This window comes from Girardinichthys multiradiatus, chromosome 9, assembly GCF_021462225.1.
Source record: "Girardinichthys multiradiatus isolate DD_20200921_A chromosome 9, DD_fGirMul_XY1, whole genome shotgun sequence".
Taxonomy (NCBI): Eukaryota; Metazoa; Chordata; class Actinopteri; order Cyprinodontiformes; family Goodeidae; genus Girardinichthys; species Girardinichthys multiradiatus.
The window spans coordinates 8991136-9011510 of NC_061802.1; the positions used below are offsets into that span (position 1 = coordinate 8991136).

Here is a 20375-nt window from a genome sequence, read left to right on the forward strand (position 1 = left end):
GGTTTTTATTTGTAAAAAACCTTTTATAATTTTCCTTCTTTTTCAGTTTACTGTAAGTCATGTACTTAATGTGTGAAGGTAAGGCTTGGAGACAGAGCTGGGGATTATCTTGAGAGAACGTAAGAGCTGTTGGATGTGTTAATTTTTCCACTATTCTCTTCTTCCCTGTGAAAAGTTATTTCAGAATGAGAAGATACTATAAATGACAGGTGGTGTTTTAAGCATGAAATGCATCAAAATCTAAACTGTCAATGTAACTGCTTCTTTAAAATAAGGATATTCTTTCTCTTATTTTTAGTTAAATCCATTTACTTTCCAGAAATGTAATGTTTAAATAAAATTGAGCAAGATAATATCAACATTTGGATAATTCATGGACAGCAATAATAGTTTTTATTTATAGGACTATATTCTGAAAGAGCCCATTAATGACAATGGTAAAGATGTGTATCTCTGGACAAAAATATAATTGAATTCCGCCTGAAAGACATTCACACAATTCACAGCATTTATTTACACCAACTGTTTCTTTTGACCAAAGATAACAGGGTTCTGAAATAACCTACACCAATGTAACTCATGATGAAACATGTGAGAGAAAGCAAAACTGATCTGCACATTAAATTATCCTGTTCATATTTAAGCTGTACCATAGAGACTTGTTTGGGACTCCAGTAATAATAAGCCAATAATCAATGATATTAATAAAGACAATAATTGACCATCTGAAGTTGAGTCTTTTGTCTTTTTGCTCTGCATGCTCTTCTTTCTGGATGTCCTGTTGGCATCTGAGATAAAAACAGATTTTTCCAGATGCCTGGCAGTAAAAGAGCTCCTCTTCTTTTTTAGCTTCTTCATGACAGTTGGCAAACATCTTGGTGCATTACCATCACCTTTTGGTAACAGCAAGGCACGAAAACCAGGTGCCAATAAAAATTAGGACATTTGCATACTGTTTCCAAAGTTTCAACTCGGGAAAGTCATTGACCATCTCCTGCTATGCCGAATGTTTGTTATACCCGCGTCACACTATTGTGCCTCGCCTGTGTACGGTACATATAGATAGCAGTAAATGACACTTCAGAACTGCCTCTCTTCTCATCTTACCCCGTAGTATATCTGTGGCTTATGCAACATGATATTCACCTCTGTGTTTCACATTAGGAATGATATATTTTTCACCACAGGCCTTGTTCACTTCTCTCAAATGCAGCGTTATCATTCATTTTCTCAAAAAGATGGCCCAAAATCAGAAATGATGCCAGGGTGAGGAAACGTTTGAGCACAACAGTACATACACTGTATGAAAAGACATTACCTTTATTTAATCCAGCTGTCTAACATTAAGTCATATTAAACTCTTCCTGTTTCCGCTCAGCAAGGATTACAAACACCATTCCTATTTGCTAAATACCAGAACAATGAGAGAAATATTTGGTTAGGATCATGTTTTAAAGCATGTTTCAAATTTAGACGTTTACATACATTTCTTAGTATTTGGTAGAATTGCCTTATGAACTGTAATATTTGGGTCAAATGTTTAGGGTATTCCTCCCCAAGCTAGTTGTCGGTGATGTAATGTCGGCCTATTCTTCCTGACAGAACTGGTGTAATGGAGTCGGGCCAGTAGGCCGCCTTGCTCACCCACACCGTTTCAACCGTTTAATTGGACTGAGATTTCCAGAACATGAACTTTGTTCTACTTCACCCACTTTGTAGCTAGTGTGGTGGTATGCCTAGGGTCAGGGTCTATTTGGAAGACCCATTTGTGCCCAGGCTTTAACTTCCTGGCTTAAGATTTTACTTCGATTGCACATGATGCTTTTTCCACATGTTGCTACTGTGTGCAGACACTCTGTCTACTCTGGTTAAGTTTCACTCACCTCAGCATGCAGAATGGTGAAACTGGCAAACATGGCTAGGGAGTTCAAATACTTTATACTTCATGACATAGTTGGTGATAATCATGTTTCACAAAATTAGCTTGATTTTAATCCATTAGACTCATGCAATGTGTGTGTTTTAGATATGCCAACAGAACTGCTAAGATAAGGAACAGTGTGTACAGGTAGTTGGTTTTAGCCTCGGGATTCCAGATATTTGCTCAGTGACCCCAAACAGTCCCTGAAAGTTTAAAACCAAAGTGACTTTTTGATAAACTAAAGGTTTTAAAGTCATATTCACCTCAGACTTAAAAAATAAAACAAATGTTAGCAATCCTGTTAGACTTACCACCTAATAATGTTAGAAAATCAAGCTTAAATGAAATGCAAAGAAGCAGAATAAACCATCATCCTTTACAATACTGTGTCACATATGTTATTAAAAATAAGAACTTCTCTCTGGTAAGATTTACCCACACCTCTGCCAGACATCTCTCCTGTTATATTTCTGCATTTAGGATATTCATGCATTTTAAAGGTTTTACACAATTTATGTGCTGCTTTTGTATATTTGTGCCTCTTTTAGGAACTCTGTCTGCCTGTGCCAATTTACAAAAGTAAGACTCATGGAACTGGTTAGAAGGAAATCCCAAGCTTATTCAAATAAAGTAAAACTTTTCCGATTGCAGTCCTTTCCTTGGCTCTCATTTGACGCCCCAGTGATACTCGCATGGTTGCTGTGGACCCCTACGCCATCTATATTCAAAGCAACACAACCTCTTTGTTTCTATACCTGCAAAAACAGAAAATTAGCAACAGACCAAGCCTGGCGCAAATGTTAAACATTGTATATTCATTTTTAATAAAATATTTTATATTTTTTAAAACCGTATTTGAGAAAACTGCTAAGGAGTTCTTCTGGAAAAACCTCAGCCTGTCAGTCAGAAACACATCTATCTTCCTCTAATTTCTGCATTTAAATTGTTTTTATTTATTTGCCTTTAACTTGTTTCCAATCTTGTTTTTCTTCACTTACTTCAACAAAACTGAATCCTTTGAGTTTTCAAAAATATGACATAAAACAGATAATTTGAGGCTCAAACAGAATTGTGTTATCTTGAATCAGGGTTCGTTTTGACAGTATGGAGCTGTCTTTTATTTTCGCTCCTTGTTTTGTTTGGTGAAGTAAATGAAAGAAGTCAAACATCAGGCCACAAAGTTCATGTGCAAATATTCCCCTAGCTTTTATTTGTTGTCCCATCACTAATAAAACAGACATGCAATAAAAAAAATCCACCTCAAACAAGAATGAAGACATTCTTCTGCATTGAATTTGCATGTTCTCGCATGGGTTCTCTCCGAGTACTCCGACTTCCTCCCACAGTCCAGAAACATCATTGTTAGGTTAACTGGTCTCTCTAAATAGGGTGTGTGCGTGGTTGTGTGTCCTTTGATGAACTGGCAACCTGTCCAAGGTGTACCCTGCTTCTTGCCCAATGCTGGAGACTGGCACCAGCTCCCCTGTGACCCAGTATGGTAGAAGCAGGTATAGTGGATGGATGGATGTTTTTTGCTCTGAGTTACTGCGCATCAATCCATTTCCTGTCCTTTCATCTGTCCGTCCATCAAAAAACAAGGAATTTTAATGAGAAAATGTTAAAACCTTGAATATTGCATCTAAAGTTTGAAACAGCTCATTGTCTTTAAAGTATAAATTCAATAAATATAGGTAGACATCCATTAGACCTGAGTCAAACTACATCTTTTTCCCCAATGCAGATCTCATGTCTAGGTTTCCACTGGGTCCTGTTTGTCACTGCCCCATGCTAACAGAGAGGTTGTGTCAGCTCACTCGACTCAACAGGATTTCCCCACTAAGCTACAAATTACTCAGTTTTATACAGAAAGTAATCATGTGTGACTCAAGCTTATTGGTTTCATACTGCTTTTCATGATTTCCTTCATGCAGCATTGGTGGGTTATCTGTGCCTATGTGTGTACAGTGCAGCTGCTCCCAATTATAAAAAAAGAAATTTTATTCTGAATGGCTACATTTGGGAATGAAAGGAAATGGTGTGTACTTGATGAATTTCCACATGATGTCCCTTTGATCACAGGCAGTCCAGTTAACAGTAGTAATCCTAACAAAAAAGTCAGCCTTTCCTTTCCCAGACACACAGAGGCCTTTAATTGTTTAGATTTGCATTTCACGCAACCCAATGCTCTGACAGTGATAGGCACAAACCTGAATCAACCTTTTTGGAAGCTTGAAGTTCATGTACTGACCCTCTCTTTGCAAATTTGATGGTTTTTAGATACAACATTTGTCCTTCTGTATTGATTTATGGAAACATTTATACCATGTTTTATGGCTATCTTACAAACATGGGAATGCAAAAACATTCCTTTCATTTATACTGATGATATAGTAAGCAATGAATTGCAAAAATATTCATACCCATTTTTACATTTTGTAACATCACACCTACAACCTTCAATGGGTTTGATTGGAATCGTATGTTGTAGACAAACACAAACTAGAGCATTTATTTGAAATGAAAAGGAAAATATTACATGGTCTCCAAAGGTTTTACAACCTGAAAAGTCTGGCATGACTTTGTAGTCAGCCCCCTTCTTGCCAAAAGAAACATTTTTAATTACATTAATCTCCATTTATTTCAAAAGTAATCGTCTACTGATAGAAGGAATAAATAAACGTCCTTTTAAAATTTTTAGCTGAAATGCTCCAAAATGGGAACATTAAAAAAATTATTTGCATTGTCAGCAGGGTTGTTAAGTAAAGATTGCTCTTTTTAATTGCATTATTGCCATAAAAAAATCCCTTTAAAACATGTTTTTTTCTCTTTCAGTTACACTAAAGGAGAGCTGGACATTGCTTATATTACATCAAGGATCATAGGTAAGATAAAACCACTTTTTATTGAAATACTGTTTAAGTGGATGTGTTGAAACGTTCTCTGTAAATGACTCTGAAAATACTGGAATGAAAATACATCTTTGGCGACATCCTTATTTGATCTTCCTTTGTTATAATGAATTACCCAAAGCTTTACATAATCATAAATATGACGATGGAGTCCAGAACAAAGTTAGCTGAAAATGTATTGTCTGTGGATTTACATAAAGCTACCACTGATAATCCTTTTTATGTTCTAATGATTAAATTAAATTTTATTCTCAAACTGCAGTCCATAAACAATGTAATTATGTAAAACCATCAAGTAAAAGTCTTCGGAACATCTGCTGTCTTTTCAGTCATGACGTACCCTGCAGAGTCGGTCCAGATTGGCTACCAGAACCATGTTGAAGACATCCGCTCGTTCCTCGACAGTCGTCATGCCGACCACTACACAGTTTTCAACCTTTCACAGCGAAACTACCGTGGCGCCAAATTCTCAAACAGGGTGAGGGCGATTATGTGTCATATCGCTATCATTTGTTTTAGTCGTTGGTGGCTGTGGCACCAAATGTACCCCATCATAGGGGGATTCATTTGCTGTCTGGATGCCACTTTTGATCATCTAACTCGGACACTGCAGTGTCATGTTTTTATAAACACAGGGTGATGCCTGAAGGAGTCTGTACTCTGTTATTTTTCTCTGTACTAATACAGCAGTGATGTGTGGTGAGGTTCATGACTGGTGAGGCTCAGACTCCTCTGGTGTCAGATGTACAAATTTATGAACCCAAAAGAGAGGCTTATATTTTAATTTGTGACCTTAATGCAAACATTTCATTATTCTAAACTCAGAATTCTACAATTTTTAAGCTTTTAATTATGCTTTAATCAATCCCATACTGTTCAACAATACCATAGCATGAAAAAAAAAGGTCAAATTTGATTATTAAAAATAGTTTTTCCATTTTAACTGCTCTATCCTTTTTTTAATTAAAATTGTGTATGATCTTAAATTAGGTCCATGGAAGCAGTTTGCATTTATCAAATCTTTTAAAATCTCACCTTTGCATTGCGGGTGCTGTTGTTCAGTCTGTGCAGTTCATTCAATGCCAAGTCAAATGTTTGAAGCAGATGTTTCAGTTGCGAAGTTGGTCATCTTCTCCCTGAAACCTCCTGTTTCGACTGAAAATCTAGTTTAGAAAAATCTTTTTCCAGTATTCATAAGTAATCTTCCATTTTGCCAGACTAAATATAAATAAAAGTACGGTTACTGGACTTGTGAAAACACCCCTGCCCTCAGAGTATGTAGCGATATGCTGATAGCTGTTTGTGCCAATAGAGCTCAGCACTGCCCCCTATCAGTGCGGCTGGGTACCTTTTGCCTCACCCTGTCCATTTTCACTACGCATTTATGGCCGATTAGAAAGATTAAATATGTCACACACATTCATTAAATATATCAGACAGACTGTGGAATGTCAGCATATGTAGTAGCTGTACATTTAGTACATAGTATAAATGTGTATTTGCGATATAGAGACAGCAATGGGCAGATTCCAATTGCCTGCATCAGTGTGTGTGACACAGCGCCATCAGTGGTGAGGCACAGTTATTCACTGCCTCACTGCCTTTCTCCCATGTATTTGAATCAGCAATGCATAAATTCAGCAATTTTGACCATAAAAAAATTAAAATCATACAGAAAACAAGTTTATAGAACAGTCAGTGGACAAATCAATTTCAATCGGACAACTAGTAATTTACTTCTCATGATGACAGGCGAGGCACTAACTGTCTCCCCTGACTGCACGTCACTGCAATACAGTGCCCTTCCAATTATTGACACTTATGGAAAGAAGTGTACAAAAACGTTATAAATTCCTGTTATGAGGAATAAAATTTTGTTGTTTGCCCCAATTCTCTAATTGTGAGTTTTGAAGACGTGTTTTTTTTTTTTTTGCTTCCTTAACGATCATGCTCTACAAGATAATCAGCTAGGTAGGGGTTGGTTTCCAGTATTAAGGAATAGGCTCCTTCTCCAATAGTTTTTCTTTGCTTACAAGAATGACAGACTTGGCTGTTTTGGAGTAGTTCTGGTCCCAAAACCATGGGGTGTCATGGTGTGGAAACTAAAGCAGCGCCATCCATCACTTCAGTTATGGAAACACTGCTTTAAGATGACAGATGGACAGCTAACAGCAGCATGACTTTTAAGAAACTGATTACAGGCCTTACCCAAATAAATAGCTTTACTAATTTATTAGCTTATATCAGGTTGTTAGGCTCCCAGTCTTACAGTATAAAGAGCAGAGCTTCAAACGGTATTGCACTTGGAAACTACTACTAAATCTGCCGTTATTTTGGCCCATAATGTTTTTTTTGTTTATGTATCAGAATCAAAATAACAATGAATACATTTTATATAGATATAGAAAATTTTTGTAACTGTGATATTATTTTTGCAGCAATTGGAGTAAATGTTGCTTACGTAAATGCAAGCTGATCATTTGATTCTTTTTTGTTTTAACCTTTTTGTGTACAGGCTCTCACACCTTATTTTTACTCAAGGTTATACTGTGAAAATCTCATACCAGCCTATCCTTTTCCTCAGTCAGCTTATTGGTTACAATTCCAAATGTTTTTTAATCACTGCTCTCACTGTAGATCTGCCATCAAATTAGGGCAATTACTTATATTGCATGTCCTTTTGTCTTTCCCATGTTCCCATGAGTGGCAAAGAGAAATGACATCTTTTCCCAGACTGAGCAAATTAATCCAAATTATTAAACTTTGGATTTTTCCAAATGTTTTTTTTATTAAATATGAATTTGTTTCAAAGCTTTTCAAACATCTTGACCAGGGGAGGTAATACTTATAGAGATGCTTTATATGTTTTTATTTTGCTGAATGAAATTATTATGGTATGTTACCAGAACCAAAGGACATCTAATAGAACATCAGTTTTTGACACGTTGGGGTGAGAACTTTTCTGTGTGTTGCCTCCTTTCTTCAAATTGGTGCTGTGGATGTAAAGATGAACAGCAGATGACATGCCGTTACAGTGAGATGTGTTTTGAATTGGCGCTAAATAAATAAAACTGAATTGAATTGAAATTGAACTGTGATGCTTTCTGCCTCCTAAAACACAGCTGTTGCAGCTCTGGAAAACTGAATTTTTCAGTTCAGTCCCTATACTAATGTCACAACACACTTTCAGTCGGATAAATTTACCTTTATTTGCACGTAGCTGTGCAAGCCTCCATTTAATGGGATGTGTTGTTAAAAGAAATGAGAATGACACATTTTGTTGTTTCTTTGATGGTAATAGGATAAGACATTATCCACCATATCCACAACATTTCAAATCTCAAGCTGAACCATTTTAATATTTTTTAGGTGTTTTCTGTTCTCTTCACGAGGTCCTTTCCTAATGGCATTCAGCACTTTTGTGCAGTTGGATTTTAATTAAAAGTTAAAGCTTATGTGGAAGTTCTTCCAATAAAAGACTGCCCCCCTCTGGCAGATAAATATTGAAAATCTATGGAGTACCACTGCTTGTGGAAGTCGTTATATTTGCAGTAGATGACTCATTATGGCAACTGGTGTGTTGTTTTGCTCTGTGCAGCAGCTTCTCAGCTCTCCTTTCTCCTCCTATCTTTGTTTTTCTAAACTGTTCGTCCTCTTTCTCTGCTTCCATCTGTTTCTCCGCTCCTTTTCTCCTTGTCTCTTAATCTGTCTCACTTTTTTCCTGCTCCTTTCAACTTTTGCAGGTATCGGAGTGCAACTGGCCTTCCCGCCAAGCTCCCGGCCTTCACAATCTGTTTGCTGTGTGCAAGAACATGCACAACTGGCTCAAACAGAACCCAAAGAATGTGTGTGTCATCACCTGCTCGGTAAGATGCTCACATGCTTAAATCTTCAAACTTATTTGAATTTTTATTGATTATTTTGGATTCTGAACCCCTCAAAGTACAGCCAAGACTTCAGAGGTAATTTGGATTAACACTAAATAAATTTTCTACCACCACCGTGCAACAAAAGAGCAACTCTGAAAACCCTTCCTTTTGCAAAATGTGTCATGCCCTTATGCACCGTGATTTGGTTTGGTCCAGAGTATTTAATGAAACTGTTTTTCTGCTCTGATTTAGTGACAGCAAAAAACACTGGCATGTGGTGGGAGATGTTGTTGCCAAGTTGCTGTGGTTTGGAATTGGTTTGGCAAACGTCTCCTTCTTGCATAATGCCCAGTGAATTTGTTCCTCTTTAAAAACAGTTCCCACTGGTTCAGTTCCTCAAGATGTTTATGCTTCGCTGCAACCTGAAATAACCTGAGAGCAAGTTAGACTGGAGAGAAAACTGTCAGTGGTTTGAAATATATGTTAATCTTGTATTAAATAAGGGTGGGATGATGCATCCAGTTCACAACATGAGATAATAAATGAAAGCCAAGACAAACTTTTAGCAATATTTGGGAAAAACTAGGATCCCTCATTTTGCTTCTCACAAACAGAACAAATGTTTCATAATTTTACTCTTAAATAATCTCTGTTCAGTGTAGAAATATTTATTTCAGCTTTAATCAATTTATAGATTTTCAAGTGGGGATGGCAGCCCAGACATTAAAAACCATGAAATACCCCTTTAACTTTACCACAACAGGCAACTTTGAAGCAGATGCCAACTTTTATCTCTTAGTAGTGGGATTTTTAGCATTTTTAGCAGCCATCGGTGGGAGCTTAATGATGGTTCAGTTTGTTGTTCTTCATAGACTTATCTATCCAAAATCAAAGTATGAACAATATTGAACTATGAAGTTCAATATTGACCCCAATCCAGTTTTAAATTATTTTGGGATCATCAGAAATATTTCTCCTGTGAGTATGGCGCAAGGACATGTTTTGTCCCTTGGTTTAAGTATCACACTGAAATCAATTTTGGCTTAGTAGAAATATTAGTGCCCAGTTTTAAGCTTTGGCTCAAATAAATGACTAATACCCTCAATTTGGGTAACAAAAGGTTTGCTTTGCAAAATTAAATCAGATTTTCATTGTATCTGGAGAACCTCCTCCTTCATCTGGGGAAACAGTTAGAGAAGTATTATCCAGTTTGGTATTTCTCAATATTTATTCGTCGCCTTGTTGTCTTTTTAATACATAAGACTTCATTAAATACATGAGCAATTAGGTGTTAAACTGTTGTTTTTGAAGCAATAAATTGTTGATCTATGAGATTGTGGTTGTGTATTAATTAATTATGTGCATGTCTATACTGTGTAACCTTTTTTTAACCTCAATAACAAATGACACTACTAAAAAGGCAGAAGCTGAAAGCTCCAACGAACAAAACAGTGCAACTTTGCCATTTTCTGTTCATATTTCCTGCTATCTGCTAAAAGTCTTGCTCTCTCCAAATAAAAAAAAACTTCTTGTAAGGCATAATAATTCTGGAAGCCGTTTGAGCATCTGCTTTGTATGCATACAGGATGGCCGCGGTCCCTCCGGCGTTTTGGTCTGTGCCATGTTCTGCTTCTGCCATCTCTTCAGCCACCCAGTTCCTGCCATGCAGCTGCTCAGCGCCAAGAGACCAGGCTCTGGACTCTGGCCCTCACACCACAGGTTTGCTGAGAGAGAGAAAGAGAGATCTTGAGAGAGATGGGAAGAAATACACATTTGTATAGCTCATTATGATGTGGTTCTCTGTAACCTAGACCTAAAACAACAGAAACTTGAATGATGTTTCTGTTTAAGGTGTGATTTTTTTGTGTGTATTGAGGTGTTAGGAGCATGGAGTTTCCATGTATTGGGGTCTTTCTATTTTTCTAAAACCCAGTAGTAGCAGACATGTAAACCAAATTAAATATAATGTATTCCTGGGATTTCATTAGTAGTACTGGCTAAATATGACTGCTGGGTTTCCACTACAGTTTCACAGTAGCAGTTTAAACCATACAGTAAAACTTTTAAATAAAAATGAAGGAGTATTTTCTTGCTTTATTCTTTTTTACTTTTATATATTTTCTACAAATAGGAGCTGTACCATTCTGTTTCCTTTATTAAAAAAAAAACCTTTTCAAGAATAAATGCTATTTATATGGTAAAAGGACAAATACTGACAAAGGTCGCAGACTGCTGGTGTAGGGTAATGAAACAAGAATATTTGTTAAACTTTATGGATTAGGACAAAATATTTCCTCTTCTTCCGTTTCCACAAAATTTGTCTGTTTGTGAATAATTTATAAAGATAGGCTTAAACAAACCTCTGCAAAATCATTCTCAAAGTTTTCTTTGTATTTTGTTTACATGGAGCTAACACTGGCCTTTATCAGTAGCGTCTTAGCCTTTTCTCTTTTTTCTTTTGTCTAGACCACAAAGTGCTATGATACATTTGTGAATACAAAAAAGCCTTTTTATCTATCTTATGTAATATTCTAATTTTGTAGGAAACAGGGATTTCATTTTTCATTAGCTGTAAGCCATAATATTTAAAATGAACAGAAATAAACTCTTGTAATAAATCATTTTGAGTGTAATAAATCTATTAATATGACTTTCTATTTTTAATTCAACTAAAAAATTTGGAAATTTGGAAAAAATAAAGATGATTTAAAGTTTTTACACAGTAGTGTAACACAACAAATCTATATAACTATAACAGTTACTCAGCAACATTCCCTTCCAAACAGGTACATAGGTTATGTATGTAGCATGGTATCAGAGAAGCCCAATCTTCCTCACTCCAAGCCCTTGGTGATCAAGGCCCTCACTATGAGTCCTGTACCCTGCTTCAACAAGCAACGCAGTGGCTGTCGGCCCTTCTGTGATGTCCTCATCGGAGAAACAAAGATCTTTACTACTGCGCAGGAATACGAGAAGATGAGGTAAGAAAAGATTTCTAACCTTCTATACAAGGTGACCAAAACATTATGAAGCACTTTTGGAAGAGAGTAATGTAATCACATCAAGATGCTATTGTGTTGAAAGCTGCAAAATGAATTGCCACTATAGAAAATAGTTTTCATTGTTTTCTCTGTTTGAAACAATGTTCCTCCATATCATTCCCAACCGTTCCCGGTTCCTACATCCTCAGAGAGCACAGGATCCAGGAGGGGAAAGTAGTTTTCCCGCTCGGTGTGAGTGTTCATGGAGACGTTGTGTTTTCTGTCTACCACATGAGGTCAACAATTGGAGGGCGTCTCCAGGCCAAGGTATGCTCCTCAGACTCCAGCAGCCAAATCTATCATAGTGACTATAAACATAGCACAGGAACTTCAAACTTGCTTAAAACATTTTCATAATGCCTGCATGCTGTAAACCGGTCTTTGAACCTGCGGGAAGCAATCAACAGTGAGATATATTGTTAGATCCTTCGCGTGAGCAAACCTAGTGATGCAGATTTGCAGAAATCCTTTAAGAAGTGACCATATACCCAGATAGGAAATATTTATTACAAACATATTTTAATAGCACGGCCTTCTGAAAGGAAGCTATTTATCTCATTGTCTCGTTTAGAGAATATTTAGAGATCTCCGCACATTTACGCTTGTACAGGTAGCTTAGACAAGGCTTTTTCCTGGCACGCCACTAACGAGGTAAATTTCAGCGGTTGTTATGGTAACTCGTTTACTCCAAGGTACCACTCTTTGCTCTAGATCCCGAACAGGATCTACACAAGATATGTTTTACCTCCCTTACCATCCTCCTCTTTATTTGAGATAACAAGATCAACTTAGGCCCTTGCCCCGTCTTCTAGTCTTAAAGAAATGGATGTATCACATCCTGTTCATACTCCTAAGAAACAGAAATGCTCACTGATTTTCAGAAATTCCAAAAATTATTTAATTTATGGTAGTGCAGTTGGTAGCACTGTTGCCTTGCTGCAAGAAGGTCCTTCCTGGGTTCGACTCCCGGCCAGGAGTCTTTCTGCATAGAGTTTGCATGTTCTCCCGTGCATGTGTGGGTTCTCACTGGGTACTCCGGCTTCCTCCCACAGTCCAAAAACATGACTGTTAGGTAAATTGCTCTCTCTAAATTGTCCTTAGGTGTGAATGAGTGTGTGCATGCTTGTTTGTCCTGTATGTCTCTGTTTTGCCCTGCGATGCAATGGCGACCTGTCCAGGGTGTACCCTGCCTCTCCCCCGTAGACTGCTTGAGATAGGCACCAGCTTCCCCATGATCCACTATTGAAAAAGCGGAATAGAAGATGAATGAATTTGTTTTTCTTAATGTGGGATTTTTTTCTCACTGGTTGGATTTTTTTGCATTTTTCAACATGAGATTAATTTTAAAAGTTTTTACAAATCTGTTATGGGAGTGTAGATGATATGACAGTATTTGCAATAATGAACTGGTTTATTTTATTATCAGTTGAATTTTATTACAAGCTTTTTATTAATCCAAAGTAGAGGGGGCAGTCAGCATGTCATTTATCATTATCAGAAAAACATTTTTTTTAACCTGTTAAGAATTGTGATTTATTGCCGGAATAATTTGGCTTTCATTGATGATGTTTGCAAACCTGAAAAACTAACAATATGATGAGGATTGTTTTACAATTTCTTTACATGGTTGGTTCTATGAGCATCAGTATATCTAAATATTTTCAAACACATGAATGAATGCCATTGTGTGCTTTTTAGAAGTGCAATTGCACTACTTAATGCAACTGGCGAACTGAACATGTCTGATAATGTTTGATGATGGGTTAGTTTTATTTCTATGAGCAGTATCTGTGTTTGTAGGGGTCTGACTGTATGCAGTGACATGCACAAATAGTCCTAAAATTTATTGACCAATTTGTAAACAGTTTTTTTATTGTTATTTCAATAAATACGGCAAAACCTCTTCTGATAACATTTTAAGTCCATGTCGCCCTTGAAGTTAAAGTTTGCCGGGAATAAGTTATTTTGCCTGGATAAAATTAAATCCTTTTCCTGCTTGTTTTGTTAGGTCTCCAACACTCAGATCTTCCAGATCCAGTTCCACACCGGCTTTATCTCTCCTGGAAGCACCATGTTGAAGTTTAACAAGTAAGAAAAGTGCTATATTTGTCCCTCTACTAAGAGATGATCTACAGTGCCTTGCGAAAGTACTCGGCCCCCTTGAACTTTTCAACCTTTTGCCACATTTCAGGCTTCAAACTTAAAGATATAAAATAAATATTTTTTGTGAAGAGTCAACAACAAGTGGGACACAATCGTGAAGTGCAATGAAATTTATTGGATATGTCAAACTTTTTCAACATATAAAAAACTGAAAAGTGGGGCGTGCAATATTATTCGGCCCCCTTGCGTTAATACTTTTTAGCGCCACCGTTTGCTGCAATTACAGCTGCAAGTCGCTTGGGGTTTGTCTCTATCAGTTTTGCACATCGAGAGACTAAAATTCTTGCCCATTCTTCCTTGCAAAACAGCTCGAGCTCAGTGAGGTTGGATGGAGAGCGTTCGTGAACAGCAGTCTTCAGCTCTTTCCACAGATTCTCGATTGGATTCAGGTCTGGACTTTGACTTGGCCATTCCAACACCTGGATACGTTTATTTGTGAACCATTCCATTGTAGATTTGGCTTTATGTTTTGGATCATTGTCTTGTTGGAAGATAAATCTCCATCCCAGTCTCAGGTCTCTTGCAGACTCCAACAGGTTTTCTTCCAGAATGGTCCTGTATTTGGACCCATCCATCTTCCCATCAATTTTGACCATCTTCCCTGTCCCTGCTGACGAAAAGCAGGCCCAAACCATGATGCTGCCACCACCATGTTTGACAGTGGGGAGGGTGTGTTCAGGGTGATGAGCTGTGTTGCTTTTACGCCAAACATATCATTTTGCATTGTGGCCAAACAGTTCGATTTTGGTTTCATCTGACCAGAGCACTTTCTTCCACATGTCTGGTGTGTCTCCCAGGTGGCTTGTGGCAAACTTTAAACGAGACTTTTTATGGATATCTTTGAGAAATGGCTTTCTTCTTGCCACGCTTCCATAAAGGCCAGATTTGTGCAGTGTACGACTGATTGTTGTCCTATGGACAGACTCTCCCACATCAGCTGTAGATCTCTGCTGTTCATCCAGAGTGATCATGGGCCTCTTGGCTGCATCTCTGATCAGTCTTCTTGTTCGAAATGAAAGTTTAAATGGTAAATGGACTGAACTTATATAGTGCTTTTCCAGTCATACAGACCGCTCAAAGCGCTTTACACTAGCACCACATTCACCCAATCGCACTCACTAACGCTCACACATTCACACACCGATACACAGATCGGTAGGCAATTTGAGGTTAAGTGCCTTGCCCAGGGGCACATCGACATATGGCAGGAGGAAGCTGGAATCGAACCCACAACCTTCTGATTGCAAGACAACTACTCTTCCTACTGAGCCACAGTCGCCTCTGTTTAGAGGGACGGCCGGGTCTTGGTAGATTTGCAGTTGTCTGATACTCCTTCCATTTCAATATGATTGCTTGCACAGTGCTCCTTGGGATGTTTAAAGCTTGGGAAATCTTTTGGTATCCAAATCCGGCTTTAAACTTCTCCACAACAGTATCTCGGACCTGCCTGGTGTGTTCCTTGGTCTTCATGATGCTCTCTACGCTTTGAACAGAACCCTGAGACTATCACAGAGCAAGTGCATTTATACGGAGACTTGATTACACACAGGTGGATTCTATTTATCATCATCAGTCATTTGGGACAACATTGGATCATTCAGAGATCCTCACTGAACTTCTGGAGTGAGTTTGCTGCACTGAAAGTAAAGGGGCCGAATAATATTGCACGCCCCACTTTTCAGTTTTTTATTTGTTAAAAAAGTTTGACACATCCAATAAATTTCATTCCACTTCACAATTGTGTCCCACTTGTTGATTCTTCCCAAAAAATTAGAATTTTATATCTTTATGTTTGAAGCCTGAAATGTGGCAAAAGGTTGAAATGTTCAAGGGGGCCGAATACTTTCGCAAGGCACTGTAAGTGAATACATGATTTTTAGTATACTAAAGAAAAGTGTTGCCACTCATTTTCTTTCTGCATATACTTTATAATTGTGCTTAGACCAGAGCTCGATGCCTGTGACTCCCCTGAGAAATATCCTCAGCTGTTCCATGTGATCCTCGACATTGAGGTAGAAGGAGTGGACAAGCAGAAAGACCTAACGCCACCATGGGAGCAGTTTCCCTGTAAAGACCTGAGTCCTAATGTGCTCTTCTCCTGCCATCAGGAGCTTCAGGATGCACTGGCTATCGCAGGTATGGGGCTGGAGCCACGCTAAATGCTAGTGTTTAAACCATGCTAAATGTATTTATTGTGGATTACTAACAATATTGATACAATATTTACCATATGTGACATCATTTTAAAGCACGGCAGTTACAAAATACTAAAGTGGTCTTGGTTTTCAAGTTAAATTTACACAATATTGTTGGTTTAGAAGCTGCTTCAACATTTAGTAGCTGTTCAGTCGGCAACTGCCATGTCTTCACAAGCCATTGGATTTGTGTACATGCAATTGGCTGCGCCGTCCTCTTAAGACCTTAAATCTTTTAAAGACTTAAAAGAAACATACCCAGAATATGATTTCTCTACTTTTAAAATGACTTTTATCAATATTGCCAGGTACAATTTCAAACTTTGTCAAAATAGGAAAGAAATTTCATCTTAATTGCAGAATTTAATCACATGTGCCTTTTTTTCATGACAGAATAATCTCAGCAGCTGTTTTTAATAGTGATGATATATTCTACAGTAACAAACTTGACAATGTTGCCTAAATAAAGGTTTCTTCGGTGTCACAACTTTTCATGTTTTAATGGAATTTGGATGACCTAAATTACCCAAGAATCGTGGACTTTAAAATCTATCCATCTATGTGCAGCACTTTGCCACCCTTGTGTTTCCCTAAATGTTCAATATACAGTAAATAAAGTGGATTGGATTGGTAAATTCCTTAATTCTCCTCATTTCTAATCATGATCTTGGTATCATTTGACATGACTCTTGGTGCTCTTTCAAATAAAATCTTTTGTTTTGACTTTTGAACATTACATAAAGCATACAATCATAGCCACTGTTACAAAGTAAAGCAGGCTCTCATATCTTAACTACAGTGCAACGTTTTTGCAACTGGAGCAGAAACTGCTGTGATTTACATAAACGAAGCATATGAAAAGGCTTGTCTGAAGTCGTGGTTTAAATTGATCAGCAAAACAAAATGCATGTAGAAAGCTGGTGGACTGTTTGTTCTTGTTGCTAGTATATCATGTGGGTGTTTCAGCTGGTGTTTTTAAATGTTTGGGGTGCACTTTTAAAGTAGTAATTTTTAAATTCCCATTTCTGTGTAAACTTAGCTGTTAATTTATTCCTAACATCTGTTTGTTATATATAAACAAACATGCTAAAAACCACCTTACTTCACTAATGCTAGTACCAATTTGTTATGCTAAGCTAACTTTACGCAACAAAATTTTGATCCAGAACTGAGTAAACAATGCATGGATAAAGTCCCCTGTGAAATTCATCCAAATTCTCTTACATTAACTGCTTCTTATAAAATTTTAAGTTTCTTCTATGTTATGCGCTTTTATCTACATATTAGTGTCCTCTTGGTATGACATAATCCTGTCCAGCAGACACAAAAATAAACTGATGTGGCCAATTTTTGTCCTTGCAAGATGAGATGGAGGGCTTGGATCTGGAGGGTAAGATGGAAGCAGTTTGTGGATCTGTTAGAGGAAACACAGTGGCCATAGCTGACGAGGGCCTGGTTCAGTTCAATCGCACTTACCCAAGAAGTAGAATAAAATATTGACAAAAACATTTTCTCTTAACGGAAGCTTTGTTTGGCTCGTTACATTTATGATCTGCATTGATTGAATTGAAATTAAGCCCTTGTTAGTATGAAGTAATATATCACTTTGGTAGAAATTTTCAGCCCTCTGGGGACTTAAATGGATAATGAGCATCAGTAAATCCCAGTGACACCCGTCCACTGAAAGGCATTGTGATAACACCATACTGTATATAAGCCTGTATCCATGGTCAAAAGCCATAAGGCCTAAACGTAACCCCTCTAAAAATATCCCACTAAGGCTAAAAATTGATTTCTAATATTCTACCAAGGTGAAATATTGCTCTTGGTTTACACTAGCTCAGGTTAACCAAACGTATGTCCCAATCACAGATAAAAGATTATAAATTATATGAATTAAATTATCCCAAAGAAAAACATATCATCTTCTCTGATTAGGTTAGCAGTTAGATTATTCATGCCCCAATCTCTCCCCTTCCCTCCACTTATCAAAGCTTTGGGCTCCAGAGGTTACAGGACCACAATGAAGACATCGACATTCCTCTCTTCAGCTCATTCTGGAGGATCCCAAAGTGTTTCTGTGCCAAAAGGCATAAATACTGTAGTACCTCTAAAAAGTTTTAGGTCTGCCTCGAGGTTTTCTACCAGTGGAACCAGGATAACTCCATTAGGAGACATCTTGTTAAAGGGCCTGAACCACCTCTGCTGACAGCTTTCAGTGGGGAGGAGCAGTGGCTCTATTGTAAGCAGAAGATGGAAGTCCTCGTCTTATCTCTAAGACTGAGATCTGCCACTCTGTTCTCCAGCATCTTAATCCTATAGCATAGAGGAAACCTTAAGGTTCTTAAACCAGAATCCCTCCTCTACACAACAGCTCATTCTGAACTACAAACAAGGTGACTGAGAAGGGGCAGCCCTGGTGAAGTCCAAACAGCACTCGGAACAACCTCGTCTTTGAGCCAAGAAGGTGGACATACAGGTCCTTCTCAAAATATTAGCATATTGTGATAAAGTTCATTATTTTCCATGATGTCATGATGAAAATTTAACATTCATATATTTTAGATTCATTGCACACTAACTGAAATATTTCAGGTCTTTTATTGTCTTAATACGGATGATTTTGGCATACAGCTCATGAAAACCCAAAATTCCTATCTCACAAAATTAGCATATTTCATCCGACCAATAAAAGAAAAGTGTTTTTAATACAAAAAACGTCAACCTTCAAATAATCATGTACAGTTATGCACTCAATACTTGGTCGGGAATCCTTTGGCAGAAATGACTGCTTCAATGCGGCGTGGCATGGAGGCAATCAGCCTGTGGCATTGCTGAGGTCTTATGGAGGCCCAGGATGCTTCGATAGCGGCCTTTAGCTCATCCAGAGTGTTGGGTCTTGAGTCTCTCAACTTCTTCACAATATCCCACAGATTCTCTATGGGGTTCAGGTCAGGAGAGTTGGCAGGCCAATTGAGCACAGTGATACCATGGTCAATAAACCATTTACCAGTGGTTTTGGCACTGTGAGCAGGTGCCAGGTCGTGCTGAAAAATGAAATCTTCATCTCCATAAAGCTTTTCAGCAGATGGAAGCACGAAGTGCTCCAAAATCTCCTGATAGCTAGCTGCATTGACCCTGCCCTTGATAAAACACAGTGGACCAACACCAGCAGCTGACACGGCACCCCAGACCATCACTGACTGTGGGTACTTGACACTGGACTTCTGGCATTTTGGCATTTCCTTCTCCCCAGTCTTCCTCCAGACTCTGGCACCTTGATTTCCGAATGACATGCAGAATTTGCTTTCATCCGAAAAAAGTACTTTGGACCATTGAGCAACAGTCCAGTGCTGCTTCTCTGTAGCCCAGGTCAGGCGCTCCTGCCGCTGTTTCTGGTTCAGAAGTGGCTTGACCTGGGGAATGCGGCACCTGTAGCCCATTTCCTGCACACGCCTGTGCACGGTGGCTCTGGATGTTTCTATTCCAGACTCAGTCCACTGCTTCCGCAGGTCCCCCAAGGTCTGGAATCGGCCCTTCTCCACAATCTTCCTCAGGGTCCGGTCACCTCTTCTCGTTGTGCAGCGTTTTCTGCCACACTTTTTCCTTCCCACAGACTTCCCACTGAGGTGCCTTGATACAGCACTCTGGGAACAGCCTATTCGTTCAGAAATTTCTTTCTGTGTCTTACCCTCTTGCTTGAGGGTGTCAATAGTGGCCTTCTGGACAGCAGTCAGGTCGGCAGTCTTACCCATGATTGGGGTTTTGAGTGATGAACCAGGCTGGGAGTTTTAAAGGCCTCAGGAATCTTTTGCAGGTGTTTAGAGTTAACTCGTTGATTCAGATGATTAGGTTCATAGCTCGTTTAGAGACCCTTTTAATGATATGCTAATTTTGTGAGATAGGGATTTTGGGTTTTCATGAGCTGTATGCCAAAATCATCCGTATTAAGACAATAAAAGACCTGAAATATTTCAGTTAGTGTGCAATGAATCTAAAATATATGAATGTTAAATTTTCATCATGACATTATGGAAAATAATGAACTTTATCACAATATGCTAATATTTTGAGAAGGACTTGTAGTGACAGTGGACAGTCACTGGCAATCCCTCATACTGAGCATGCATGTAGCGACAGTGGAGAGGAAAAACTCCCTTTTAACAGGAATAAACCTCCAGCAGAACCAGGCTCAGTGTGAGCGGCCATCTGCCACGACCGACTGGGGATCTGAAATTCAATTTCAGTTCCAAGATTCATTTTTTTGTGTCACACAT

The 20375-nt window shown here is 38.3% G+C and overlaps 1 protein-coding gene across 5 annotated transcripts in view; it reads left to right on the forward strand.

The window, feature by feature from the left end:
• Nucleotides 1-20375, forward strand: part of dnajc6 (DnaJ (Hsp40) homolog, subfamily C, member 6) — a 62040-nt gene that overhangs the window by 24885 nt on the left and 16780 nt on the right. For all 5 annotated transcript variants that reach the window (XR_007039661.1, XM_047374943.1, XM_047374940.1 and 2 more), the window contains 8 exons: nt 4754-4803; nt 5160-5308; nt 8574-8696; nt 10285-10418; nt 11486-11680; nt 11890-12007; nt 13749-13828; nt 15846-16039. Coding sequence is in view for 4 of the 5 variants with exons in the window: in XM_047374943.1 (XP_047230899.1) it covers nt 4754-4803; nt 5160-5308; nt 8574-8696; nt 10285-10418; nt 11486-11680; nt 11890-12007; nt 13749-13828; nt 15846-16039 (1043 nt within the window). In the remaining variant the exon portion in view is untranslated. The remainder of the gene's footprint in view (nt 1-4753; nt 4804-5159; nt 5309-8573; nt 8697-10284; nt 10419-11485; nt 11681-11889; nt 12008-13748; nt 13829-15845; nt 16040-20375) is intronic.